Raw genomic sequence first — 14198 nt, forward strand, 5'->3', positions numbered from 1 at the left:
ATTCTGTAAGCCCTGTTATCAGGGATGCTGGCAATCGCGGGGCTGCAGCAGGGTGCCGTCGGCTGAGCAGGCGTGGGAGGGCAAAGAGGCGGAGGCCGCTGCCCAGCACCAGAGCGCTGCAGTTGCTGTCGGCGGCTGCGGGTGTCGCTGGTGGCTCACGATGGGTCGGAAGGCGGGCGGCGGCAGCCACCGAAGCAACGGCGAGCGGGCGAGAGAGACGGGGAATGCACGACCCTGTCCTGTAGTAGCGCGGTGGGAGCGAGCCGAACCGGGTTACTCGGGGGAAGGCTCGGCGGGAGGAGAGCGGAAATAGGAGGGAACTGCAATCCGGCGCCAGCGGGCAGAGGCGTGAGCGGACAGCTGCTGCCGGGCTTTGCAATGGCGGAGAGAGGAGTGCGCTGGAGCCGGTGGGAGCGAGCCCTGCTGTGGGGAGTGCTGGTGGCGGCGTGGGAGGCGGCGTGGGGGCAGCTGCACTACTCGATACCAGAGGAGATGCCGAAGGGCTCGTTCGTGGGCGATGTGGCCACGGACCTGAGGCTGCAACTGCCGGCGCTCAGCGACAGCGGCGTCCGCATCTTGGACAAAGGTAGGATGCAGTATTTTGCTCTGCACGGGAAGACGGGACATTTAGTGACGGCGGAAAGAATAGACAGAGAGCAGCTCTGCGAGAGTGTGCAGCAATGTGTGCTGCGCTGTGAGGTGATAGTGGAGGGGAAAATGAACATTTACGGAATCGAAGTGGAGATAATGGACGTTAATGACAATTCCCCCAGCTTCCGAGAGGTGGAAAAAGAACTGAGAATGAGCGAGACTACAGCCCCAGGGTCGCGGTTTCCCCTGACCGAGGCTCATGACCCGGACTCGGGACCGAATTCTGTGCAGAGCTACGAGCTAAGCGGCGACGAGCACTTTTCACTGGCCATTCAGACGGGCCCCGGCGGGGATCAGCGTCCCGAGCTGGTGCTGGCGAAGGCGCTGGACCGGGAGGAGGCGGCGTTTCACGAGCTGATGCTGAGGGCGAGCGACGGCGGCGAGCCGGCGCGGACGGGCACGGCGCGGATTCGCGTGGCGGTGCTGGATGCTAACGACAACGCCCCCGTGTTCAGCCAGGCGGAGTACACTGTGCGTGTGCCGGAGGACGTGCCCGTGGGCTCCACTCTCGTCACCCTCACGGCCACAGACCCCGACGAGGGGCTCAACGGACACGTGAAGTTCTCATTGCAAAAAGTCTCCGTTAAAGCCTCACTCATTTTCCAGCTGGACGCTGAGACGGGAGAGATCACGCTGGTGAAGAGCCTGGACTTTGAGGAAAGCGACTCGTACGAAATGGAGGTGCAGGCAGAAGACGGCGGCGGCCTTTTCAACACCGTGAAATTCGTGATAACAGTGACAGACGTCAATGACAACGCACCTCGGATTTCCATACAGTCGGTGCTGAGCGAGATCTCTGAGGACGCTCCGTCGGGGACGATGGTGGCTCTGCTGCACGTGCAGGACAGGGACTCAGGGCCGAACGGGAAGGTCCAGTGCAGCATCACCGATAGTCTTCCGTTCCGTCTGGAGAAGTCCTTCGAGAACTACTACCGCGTGGTCACGGCTGAGGAGCTGGACCGGGAGCAGGTGTCGGAGTACAACGTGACTGTACGGGCGGCGGACGGCGGGTCGCCGGCTCTGTGGAGCAGCGCGGTGCTGTGGCTGCGGGTGCTGGACGTGAACGACAACGCGCCGGTGTTCGCGGAGGCGCGCTACAGCGCTCGTGTGCCCGAGAACAACGCGGCGGGCGCGCTGGTGCTGAGGGTGCGGGCGTGGGACGCGGACTGGGGGCAGAACGCGCGCGTGCGGTACCGGCTGGGGGAGGGGCGTGTGCGGGGCGCGCCGCTGTCGTCGTACGTGTCGGTGGAGGCGGAGACGGGCGCGCTGTACGCGCTGCGCTCGTTCGACTACGAGGAGGTGCGCGAGGTGGGGCTGTGGGTGCGGGCGGAGGACGGCGGCGCGCCGGCGCTGAGCAGCAACGTGTCGGTGCGGCTGGTGATCGTGGACGAGAACGACAACGCACCGCAGGTGCTGTACCCGCCGGCGGCGCCGCTCGCGGCGGGCGCGGGCTGGGCGGGCGTGGAGCTGGCGCCGCGCTCGGCCGAGCCCGGGGCGCTGGTGGCCAAGGTGGTGGCGGTGGACGCGGACGCGGGGCAGAACGCGTGGCTGTCGTACGAGCTGGCCAAGGCGACGGAGCCGGGGCTGTTCCGCGTGGGGCTGCACAGCGGCGAGGTGCGCACGGCGCGCTTCCCGCTGGCCCGCGACGCGGCGCGGCAGAGCCTGGTGGTGGTGGTGAAGGACCACGGGCGGCCGGCGCTGTCGGCCACGGCCACGCTGACGGTGGTGCTGGCCGAGAGCGTGGCCGAGCTGCTGGCCGAGCTGGGCAGCGCGGCATCGGCGGCGGCGCCGGGCGAGCCGGCCGGCAGCCTGACGCGCTGGCTGGTGCTGGCCGTGGCGGCCGTGTCCTGCCTCTTCCTCGCCTTCCTGCTGCTGCTTCTGGCGCTGCGCCTGCGGCGCTGGCGCCGCTCGCAGCTGCTGGCGGCGGGCAGCGGCGCCTTGCGCGGCGTGCCGGCCTCGCACTTCGTGGGCATCGACGGCGTCCGCGCCTTCCTGCACTCCTATTCGCACGAGGTGTCGCTCACGGCCGACTCGCGCAAGAGCCAGCTCCGCTTCTCGGGCGCCAGCTGCTGCGACACCCTCCCGGCCCGCCCGCCGGCTGAGACTTCGGGTGGTCTCGTCCCTACGGGAGATCACGCTGCTGGGAATGGCGAACAAGTTTCCTTTCAGGTACGCTGATTTTTTTTTAACCTTCTTTTGTGTAGGCAATTCTTATGATTCTTAGGGTAGCCACGGACATTTCACAGTTCACGATTCACGGGCTAGGTGATAATATTTTACGGTGGTCACCAGATTGTGAAGGTCACATCCTGAACGTGTGCTGAATCTGCTGAGAAGTGTTTTACATGCCATGTTCTGTACCGTCTGTGCTGAGCTCATAGTATCTAGATTTCTCTTAGGCCTGAAGGTTACATAGCACGTGGAACTGCACAAGGATATTTCAATCTCTAGGTCTTTCTCTGACAGTTCCCAGAAAGTGTTTATATACTTCCTAGTACACAGCTCCCAAAATTGTGCTTTCAACCTCTCTAGTAGCTCTCATATGCTGGTAGAAGCGAGCGACTCTGTAGCCTTAAAGCCAACATCTCTGAAGTTCCAGTTTACCTGGAAGTCAACCTTCAACAAGCGTGTTAGTCGATCACACTTAAGAACCTCAAAGTTCTACGAATAAATCCATATTACACGGTGAAAAATTGCTCTGATATCCTATCTATTTTTTTCCCACTGCTGGGCTTTGTGATCTAACCTTTGGATTTGATACAAACGTAATTGTCGATTACTGTATAGGCATAGACATCCAGAGTTTATTTACTAGAATATAGATGGAAAATATTTTAAAACAAAACATGATTCATAGTCTGATTATAGTGTGTCTAATATGGGAATCCGAGTTAGTCTGAGAATACCAAACATTTTACTACTTGACTCCCCTATAATATTAAAACATTTCCCTGACAAACATGCTATTCTGTTTTGAAAACACATCTACCGAACAGGCTGCTTGGAAGGGGCCTGCCCTCCATTACTGATCTTTCATTATGGGCTGAACGGGCTTTAAGGACTTCAGGAATATAATTAATGAATAATAATAAGTTGCTCTATTGTTTGTTATTCTGCTATGTAAGTTGGTAATAGATTGTGTCGTTGCATTTCAAACAAAATAAACTAGTGGCACATAGAAATGATTACTTTCAAGTCGAGAAAAAATCACACTATAAGGTTCCTGGTGAAGGTCCGCATAGATTGTTTCATGCTGATCCTAGATCTTGCCAAAATATTGTGACTTTGTGTCGGTGCTTTTGTATGTTCATGTTTCAGCAGTGTCCCTCTGTCCCTGTGTAAATATCTACATTCCTCTCTCGAACTCGAATAGAGATGCCCACATGCTTGCTACCTCCTGACTCGTGAAACACTGCAAATTCAAGCCAACTTCTTATTCTGATGAATTATTAATTTGTTACCGTGAGTTTTGTATAGGTGCAGCTGGAGGAAAACAGATTGTCCTCTACGGGATGAATGGCCAGAGTTAGCAGGAAAACATTAGCATCTACAGAGACTCGGAGTTTGTGTACATGCAAGAGCTACCTCATAAGTGGTGCAGAGAGTTTACTAAACTTTCTTGCCTTGTGCATAAAGGGCTGTGGTGATACAGCCCTCCTTCAGGCTTGTTTGTTTTGGTTTGATTTTTATTTCTTCACTGTAAGAAAGGCTAGGTTTTAATGTACGGGTAAGATACAACGGCTTTTCAGGATGGTGGGATCTGTGTGTTTTCTCTTGGCTTTTTCAAGAAACAGTAGCTGCTGTCGACATTTACCACAAAACATTTTTAACGTTTGAGAAAGCTGCAGTAACGGCCGGCTTAGGAGACAAGGACGTGGTTTGTCAGAGACATCAATAAAATAAATTCGGGGTTGGATTATATGGTATTGATACGATGATGCTGGGTTTTCAATGTCGAAAGAGATGGGATCAGGTAGGTCTGGTGTGTCCACTGTGCTTTTCTCAGTGTCGATGATTCCCGGCTTTGCTCGTACATCAATGATCACCGTTCAAAGTAAGAAAGCTGACTGCTAGCTAGGGATCTCCCAACTATAAAAAGAAAAAGCACTAATTACTAGCAGTGATTCAACGTTCGTCCCGTCCTGCTGTTTTTCTCACGGTGGTGGGGAGATGGCGGCGGAAACACTCCCGCGCGACACACTAGAGACCAGCAAGACTGTAGGGCAGAGACAGACATCTTGCCCTACGTCCTTCGAGCAATGGGGGAGGATTTGACCGGCAAAGGACTTGCAAGTGTAAGGAATTGAGACAATGTGAATTCTTAGATGCACTGTTGCAGCACAGATAGAAGATTTCTGTTTCGCGCCTCTGACAGCATCTCTATTTTCCAACCCGCGTGTGAGTGCGATTCCAGGAGGTGCGCAGCAGGACCTTCGGGCTGTCTCCTTCCTCTTTGGACGCTGCCGTTCTCAAGCACGGACTCCGGGTGTCACTGTTGGCCAAGGAGGAAAAGCGGCTTCCGCATCGGCTCCTGCGTCGGCTCCTCCCCGTCCCGGCGCCCGTTCAGTGCCTCTCCACACGGAGCAGAGCAGAGAGCAGAGCAGGAGCTGCCCGACTCAGCCCGTCCTCCGACCGGAAAGCTGGATTTCATTTATTTCTCTCAGGTACTGATTTAGCTGCTCGGAAAACCTTATTTTAAATCGCCTGTAGAATACCCTTCAGAGACGCAGAGCATGGAGGCCCGACCGACAGCGCAGGGCCGCGCAGCCGCCGGGCGGGTCGCGCTGTTGGCCGTGCTGCTACTGCCGGTGTGCTGCCGGGAGCTACCGGAGCGGCTCCGCTACACCATCCCCGAGGAGCTGGGCAGAGGTTCGCTGGTGGGGCCGCTGGCGCGGGACCTGGGACTGAGGGCGGCGGACCTGCCGGCACGCAAGCTGCGGATTGTCTCTAGTGACGAAAAGCAATACTTCGCTCTCGGGGAAGACAAAACAAATCTCCGGGTAAACGAGAGGATAGACCGAGAGGGCATCTGCGGGGCCGTGTCGCCCTGTGTCCTCAGTTTGGAGGCAGTCGTGGAAAACCCTTTCAATATATTTCATGTGAGCATTACTATCCAGGATATCAATGACAATGCGCCACAGTTTGACAGAGACATTTTTGCCATAGAAATTATCGAGTCCACTCCTCCTGGGGTCCGGTTCCCACTGGGCCGTGGCAGAGACCCCGACATTGGGGCAAACTCATTACAAAACTACCAACTTACCCCCAACCCGATCTTCTCCCTTGTAGTGAGAGAGAGTCCTGATGGGACGAAACACGCGGAATTGGTCCTGGAGAAAAACTTAGATCGAGAAAAACAGAGAAATCACAATTTGATACTGACGGCGGTGGATGGTGGGGACCCAGTTCGATCCGGGACTGCCCAGATTAAGATTAACGTGACCGACGCAAATGACAATCCGCCAGTATTCACCAAAGAGGTCTACAAGGTCCGACTGCTGGAAGACCTGCCAGAGGGCTCCTTAGCTTTTCAGGTGAAAGCCACTGACAGTGACGAAGGTACAAATGCAGAAATCACCTACTCTTTCAGTGACATCGCAAACAGTGCTCGTCAGCTCTTCAGTCTGGACTCCATGACAGGGCATGTGAAGATTACGGGCCCTTTGGATTATGAAGAAGAGAAATATTACGAAATGAGTGTTGAAGGAAAGGACGGAGGCGGGCTGAGTGCGCACGCCAAAGTGCACATAGATATTGTAGACGTGAACGACAATGAGCCAACACTTTCCCTACTGCCTATCTTGAACCCGATACCCGAAGACTCAGTCCCGAGCACAGTCGTAGCTGTCATCAATGTCCGTGACAGAGACTCGGGAGATAACGGAGCAGTAAGCTGCAACATCGACGGTGATTTGCCTTTCAGACTAGAACTGTCATCAGAGAACACCTACAAACTAATAACAGCCAGTGCCCTGGACCGAGAAAAGGTGTCCGCTTACAATATCACCGTCACTGCGAGGGACCGGGGCCGGCCGACGCTGTCGAGCAGCACGGTGCTGGTGCTGGAGGTGTCGGACGTGAACGACAACGCGCCGGTGTTCGAGGAGGCCGCCTACAGCGCCTACGTGGCGGAGAACAACGCGGCGGGCGCGCCGGTGCTGCGCGTGCTCGCGCGGGACGCGGATGCGGGCGCCAACGGTCGCGTGAGCTACTGGCTGGCGGGCGGCAGCGCGGACGCGGCGGCGTACGTGTCGGTGGAGGCGCGGAGCGGCGCGCTGTACGCGCAGCGCTCCTTCGACTACGAGCAGTGCCGCGAGTTCGCCGTTGTCGTGCGGGCCCAGGACGGCGGGGAGCCGGCGCGAAGCTCGACGGCGACGGTGCGCATCTTCGTGCTGGACCGCAACGACAACGCGCCGCGGGTGCTCTGGCCGGCGCCGGAAGCGGGAGACAGAGTGCTGGGAGCAGCCCCGGCGTTGGAGCCGTTCGAGGTGGTGCCGCGTTGGGCCGAGTCCGGGTACCTGGTGGCCAAGGTGGTGGCGGTGGACGCGGACGCGGGGCGCAACGCGTGGCTGTCGTACGAGCTGGTGCAGGCGGCGGAGCCGGCCCTGTTCCGCGTGGGGCTGCACAGCGGCGAGGTGCGCACGGCGCGGGCCGTGTCGGAGAGGGGCGCGGCCAAGCAGCGGCTGGTGGCCGTGGTGAAGGACCACGGGCAGCCGGCGCTGTCGGCCACGGCCACGCTGCACGTGGTGCTGGCCGAGAGCTTGCAGGAGGCGCTGCCGGAGCTGAGCGAGCGGGCGGCGGGCGCCGATTCGGCGGCGGAGCTGCAGTTCTACCTGGTGCTGGCGCTGGCGCTGCTGTCCGCGCTGTTCCTGCTGAGCGTGGCGCTGGCCGTGCTGGCGCGGCTGCACCGGGCCGGGCAGCCCGCCGTCCTGCGCTGCCTGGGCGCGCAGCGCTTGTCCGTGGCCGGCGTCGCCTTCCCGGCCGACTTCTGCGAGGGCACCTTGCCCTACTCCTACAACCTGTGCGTGGCGCCGGGCCGCGCCGTGGCCGAGGCCGCTTGGCTGCCGCCGCCGCTGCCCAGCCTGCCCGCGGAGGAGCTTCTGGGCGGGGAGCCCAGCGGGAAGCGGAGCCCGAAGAGCAGCGCTGGCGCGGGAGAGCCGCCCGCCGACCCCGACGAGCCTCAGGTCTGTCAGTCCCCGCTCTCTCGCGTTTTTCCTTGAGCTTTTCTGAACCTTCTTCCCGTTTCCCCTGGGTTTTCCCGAGAGACGTGAATGGGGATTGCTAGTCCATGTCTCCGTGAAGAAATGAAGCAACAGGGTATCCCTCTCCCACTCACAGCAGGCAGCTCGTGGCGTCACTTCTTGCTTCCTTGGTGTTCGTACATTTAGGTTCAGCTAAGAGATGCTAACTACTATTCTCATAGGAGTTAGTAAAGTGGTTAATTAATTGTTTTGGACATTGAGAAATGTGGCGGACGCTTGGTGTTAGAGATTTTTCCTTGTAATATTTTTTTTTTCCAAGCCGATGTACTTGAACCTGGTACGCATAGTTTAGGATATGCAGCTGTACTTATCTCTTGCTTTCCTACAGTATTTTGTTGAAAAAGTTGTCCTAGTTGTCCTACCTACATTAATAATCAAGGATTAGAATAATACTTTGCTAATAAGCCGTTATCTTTTACACAGTGATTTCTGAGGCGGGGGGGAGGAAGTTTCTTCCTCGTCACTCAAGCTATTGAATTATTTGGATAAATATAAATCTAAATTTGTATAAGCTATACAAAACTAAATCTCTGTGGGCTGTAAAAATGGGAAATCCCACCTTAAGTCCTTCAAATTTTCACATCAACTCTTAGCTCTTTCTGTAGATGTATCAGCAGTTCAATGCAATTCATTTGCTCTCTCTCAGTTCAAAAAGATTGTTCAGAATAGACCAATATCGGGAAAATAGGAAAAAAAAAGTCTATTCTGTCGTATGGTTGCAATGTATCTCCATTCTCGTAATGTGGGATACAGAATAAGGAGAAAATATTTTCAAGCAGCAGGGGAGCCTCCTCCTGCCCTGTGTTCTCAAGACGGTCTTCCTGGGAGAAATCCCTGAGCCCACGCAGATGCCTGAGCATCACCTCCTCAGGAGCTGTCATATGGAACAAGGTCTAAATTAACTGTTCCATCACTATTGATTGAGACCGAGTGTCTCTGTTTCAGTGGCCAAATTCTTCAGCATTTAAATATCTACTTTATATGTCTAATGTCAGTCAGTGGTGAAGTAGTTCATTTCGATGGTATTCCATATGAAGTACTGAAGAAAGAGTTTCTGCTGCTGGGGTTAATGAGCTTAATATCTTTCGTACCTCGGGCGTGTGAATATCACGTTTTGTATTTTAGAGCCTGTATTATTTTGTTATCATTGTACAAGCCATTCAAGCATGACCACTACAAAAAGTCGTGGTGGGGATTGTGGTTTTGGACAGATAGGAATAGAGTGGTAACACTTTACACGTTAAAATAAGAAAAATTATTTCACTTTACAAATATTGCCAATAGCAATAGTACTTTTTCCAGTGCAGTAGAAATAATATGCATCGTTAAAGAAAAAGTATTGCTACTTTGTTCTATTTGTCGGGATATGATGTGACTGTATGAAGGAATTTTGGTCTGCAGAAACCGTGAGAGAAAGGTAATTCAATCACGACTGCTACAAAGAGCTGTGCAATTCATGAGGGAGATTGTGCTTTGAGACTAATGGAATAAATCTCGTAATATTCTACACGTCATATTTTACATTTCATAAACACTGGAGGCCTCTGCCTTCCCCCTGGCTGTCATCACCTGGAAGAAAAAAGAAAAGCTCGGCTGGAGAAAAGCCGACGCAGGAGATCACCGCTGGAGAGAGGCAATGCCTCCGTGTCCACTGTCCCGTGGCCGCGAGATGTGGGTGGGACAGGCCGGACGGACAGTGCTGGGCAGCGCTCGGTGGCTGCAGTGCCGGGAGGAGGCTGCGGGCGCCGCTGTTGACCGAGGAGGAGCGAGAGGAAGGCCGGAGCGCTGCAGGCAGCCCCGCCCGCTGCGGCCCGGCTCATTCGCTCGCTCTCTGGCTGGCTCGGCGTCCGGGCGGTCTGCGAGTGTTCCTGCGGTGCGGAGCCGTGCTGAAGCTAGGCAAAGGGGCCGGCGGCAGCGGACGGGAGCGGCGAGCAGAGGGCGAAGCGGAAGGAGGCGGCGGGGAGCTTCCGTTGTTGGTGCGGTGCCAGCGGGACGCGGTGGAGATGTGGGCGACGGGGAGGCGCTGGGCCCAGCGGGAGCGAGCCCTACTGTGGGGAGTGCTGGTGGCGGCGTGGGAGGCGGCGTGGGGGCAGCTGCGCTACTCTATTCCCGAGGAGATGCCGAAGGGCTCGTTCGTGGGCGACGTGGCCAAGGACCTGGGGCTGCAGCTGCCGGCGCTCGCCTACCGCGGCGTCCGCATCTTGGACAAAGGTAGGACGCAGTATTTCGCTCTGCACGGGAAGACGGGACATTTAGTGACTATAGAAAGGATAGACAGAGAGCAGCTGTGCCGGCTAGAGGACAAATGCGTGATGCGTTGTGAGTTATTAGTGGATGGAGAAATGAACATTTACGGAATCGAAGTAGAGATCACGGACATTAACGACAACGCCCCCAGCTTCAAGGAAGTTGAGCAGGAGGAGAAAATAAGCGAGACGACAGCCCCAGGGTCGCGGTTTCCCCTGCTCAAGGCCCAAGACCCGGACTCGGGACGGAATTCTGTGCAGAGCTACGAGCTAAGCGGCGACGAGCACTTCTCGCTGGCCGTGCAGACGGGTCCCGGCGGGGATCAGCGTCCCGAGCTGGTGCTGGCGAAGGCGCTGGACCGGGAGGAGGCGGCGTTTCACGAGCTGGTGCTGAGGGCGAGCGACGGCGGCGAGCCGGCGCGGACGGGCACGGCGCGGATCCGCGTGGCGGTGCTGGACGCCAACGACAACGTGCCCGTGTTCAGCCAGGCGGAGTACACGGTGCGTGTGCCGGAGGACGTGCCCGTGGGCTCCACTCTCGTCACCGTCACGGCCACAGACGCCGACGAGGGGCTCAGCGGGCACTTGAAATACTCACTGAAGAAAGTCTCTGATATAGAACTGGGAAATTTCCATCTGGACAGTGAGACGGGAGCAATCACTCTGGTGCGGAGCCTGGACTTCGAAGAAAGTGACTCATACGAAATGGAAGTGCAGGCACGGGATGGAGGGGGGCTTTCCAATACAGCCAAAGTGGAGATAACAGTGACAGACGTTAACGACAACGTACCCGAACTGACAGTGTCGTCAGTGCAGAGTGAGATCTCTGAGGATGCCCCGTCGGGGACAATAGTGGCCCTGCTGCACGTACAGGATCGGGACTCGGGAGTAAACGGCGAGGTGCGGTGCAGCATCACCGATAGTCTTCCGTTCCATTTGGAGAGGTCGTTTGAGAACTACTCCCGCGTGGTGACGACACGGGAGCTGGACCGGGAGCAGGTGTCAGAGTACAACGTGACGGTGCGGGCGGCGGATGGCGGGTCGCCGGCGCTGTGGAGCAGCGCCGTGCTGGGGCTGCGGGTGCTGGACGTGAACGACAACGCGCCGGTGTTCGCGGAGGCGCGCTACAGCGCCCGTGTGCCCGAGAACAACGCGGCGGGCGCGCTGGTGCTGAGGGTGCGGGCGTGGGACGCGGACTGGGGGCAGAACGCGCGCGTGCGGTACCGGCTGGGGGAGGGGCGTGTGCGGGGCGCGCCGCTGTCGTCGTACGTGTCGGTGGAGGCGGAGACGGGCGCGCTGTACGCGCTGCGCTCGTTCGACTACGAGGAGGTGCGCGAGGTGGGGCTGTGGGTGCGGGCGGAGGACGGCGGCGCGCCGGCGCTGAGCAGCAACGTGTCGGTGCGGCTGGTGATCGTGGACGAGAACGACAACGCGCCGCAGGTGCTGTACCCGCCGGCGGCGCCGCTCGCGGCGGGCGCGGGCTGGGCGGGCGTGGAGCTGGCGCCGCGCTCGGCCGAGCCCGGGGCGCTGGTGGCCAAGGTGGTGGCGGTGGATGCGGACGCGGGGCAGAACGCGTGGCTGTCGTACGAGCTGGCCAAGGCGACGGAGCCGGGGCTGTTCCGCGTGGGGCTGCACAGCGGCGAGGTGCGCACGGCGCGCTTCCCGCTGGCCCGCGACGCGGCGCGGCAGAGCCTGGTGGTGGTGGTGAAGGACCACGGCCGGCCGGCGCTGTCGGCCACGGCCACGCTGACGGTGGTGCTGGCCGAGAGCGTGGCCGAGCTGCTGGCCGAGCTGGGCAGCGCGGCATCGGCGGCGGCGCCGGGCGAGCCGGCCGGCAGCCTGACGCGCTGGCTGGTGCTGGCCGTGGCGGCCGTGTCCTGCCTCTTCCTCGCCTTCCTGCTGCTGCTGCTGGCGCTGCGCCTGCGGCGCTGGCGCCGCTCGCAGCTGCTGGCGGCGGGCAGCGGCGCCTTGCGCGGCGTGCCGGCCTCGCAATTCGTGGGCATCGACGGCGTCCGCGCCTTCCTGCACTCCTACTCGCACGAGGTGTCGCTCACGGCCGACTCGCGCAAAAGCCAGCTCCGCTTCTCGGGCGCCAGCTGCTGCGACACCCTCCCGGCCCGCCCGCCGCCCGACGAGCCCGCGCCGCTGCTCGGGGAGGACCCCGCCGCTCCTTCGGTGAGTTCCGATGACCGCCCTTTCTCCGCGACGGTTCCCTCTGATGCTTCTGTGTCCTTTCCCCGCCGCGTTCTGCTGCATCCCGCCTAGTGAGGTTTGGTTACAGGGAAGGCAAAGCTTCGTTCAGTAACGCGCTGTGTGCTGGTGGCTCTTGCTTCTTGGAGGTGAACTTGGGATCGTTGTTCACTGTTACCGTGGGCGTGGGAGGGGGGAAAAGTGGGGTTGTTGCTGCCTTGAGCTTCGTTATTGGAGGGCTTTGTGTTTTTATCCCGTCGTTGCTGTATTACAGGATGTTGAGTCACCAAGTGTTGTCCTGAAGGATAACATCTCGTTTACTTTTAGAACCTTGGTGTAGTGAGGAGAAAACGTAGCTTCTTCTATGCTAAATATTCCTTTATGAAACCCCTTATATGATCTAGTGCATGTAGTAATAGCTTAATTGTGTACTAATTATAAATGCGTTGAGCCAAATGCTGCTTCTTTGCTTACTGAATACTTGGGTTATGTATCCTCACTAAGATCTATAATTTAGAAGAATACGTTCTGACCCCTTCATTTCTTATTCCTTTCCTCGTTGTAATGATCTGAAGGCGGGCCTTTGTCTATGACAATGTGTGTAAGATCCAAATGCAACATTTGCCTGATTGACACATGTATGCCTTTCATGTTTACAGCTGTAAAGAGTAAGATTTCCATAGATGTGTTTCAATAAAATGTTACTGGAAGAAATACTCTTGCTTTTCACATACATATGTTGAGAACTCAAATATTATCCAAGGTAAGAAGAATCTGTATAGATTTCATTAGGTGTTGTCCATGTGCAAGTGATGAAGATCATTGACAGTGATGTGATCTGTGAAGTGTCTGAGCAGAGTTTTTGGGGTACTTTGTGTAAGGAGGTACTAGTGGAGACAAGGCATGTGTTTTTTTAATTCTCAAGGTTACTTGCAGGGCTACAGAAAATGATTCTGAAAGTGTCTTGATTTTGGATATCACATGGCTTAAATTCCAGTTGACCAAGTTGTGGGTTCATCAGTTTGTTTTCCTGTTGCATGATGTCTCCTGTGAATGGCAGTTGTTGAGCACAGACAGACAATTTACATTGAGTTGATGTCTGCATCTTTATCAGAGCTGCATGTTATGAGAGCATTTAACATTTCTTTGAATTACTGTGATGTTTGGGTAGGGTGAAGACTGACTGTTTCAAGAGAGAACAGGTCAAAACATGTGCTATGGTATAATCAAAATTCTTAGAAGTCAGGTTTTTATGATTCAATTGGTTCTACTTGTTAGACTGGGCCCACAGTTGTGGCTCCGCACGTTTTCCCTTTTCTATTGTCTCAAGGAATTTCATGAAAGAACTGTGGCTATGGTCTATGGTGTGAGATGCTGAGTCTCCTGTGGATTCTTTAACAACCAGATACCTGTCTTGTATACTTACTACAGTTGACATAATCTATGATTCATTTACTTGTGCAAGTTTCCCACTCTTGCCTTGTTTGTTATCCAGGTCTAGAGCTGAGCCTCATTGTGACTGGTGGCCCTGAAAACAATAAAAGATCTCTTAAAATTGTTTGACTGGGGAAGCACTTTCTAGCCATACTTGGAAGGTGTTCAGCTGCAAGACAAAGATTGTCATAGACTTCTGTTTCACTAAAATGTCACTGAATGACATGTTCTTTTGCCTGTAGTTACCATATTGTCAAAACAGTGGATAGTGATTTTGATTAAAGTAAAGGTTGTGAATGCAGAGTAAGGAGGGTGAGCAACTGGCTTAGAACCATGAAAGTATGTGGGTTAATGTTGCTTTGATTTCGCGCCTGGTGCCAAGGCCTGTGCCATGTTTGCTGTGATCCTGGATTCC

General features: G+C 56.2%; 1 protein-coding gene across 3 annotated transcripts in view; it reads left to right on the forward strand.

The window, feature by feature from the left end:
• The first annotated feature begins 277 nt into the window (after positions 1-277).
• Positions 278-14198, forward strand: part of LOC102091799 (protocadherin gamma-A4) — a 223708-nt gene continuing 209787 nt past the window's right edge. Inside the window, exon 1 of one of the 3 annotated variants that reach the window (XM_065030276.1) lies at positions 278-2820. In XM_065030276.1, coding sequence (XP_064886348.1) covers positions 379-2820 — 2442 coding nt within the window. In that variant the 5' untranslated portion in view covers positions 278-378. Of the gene's footprint in view, positions 2821-5236; positions 7836-9731; positions 12335-14198 lie in introns of those variants that run through there. The other 2 variants (XM_065030270.1, XM_065030286.1) reach the window with 2 other exon arrangements.

The sequence above is a fragment of the Columba livia genome, chromosome 14 (assembly GCF_036013475.1).
Source record: "Columba livia isolate bColLiv1 breed racing homer chromosome 14, bColLiv1.pat.W.v2, whole genome shotgun sequence".
NCBI lineage: Eukaryota > Metazoa > Chordata > Aves > Columbiformes > Columbidae > Columba > Columba livia.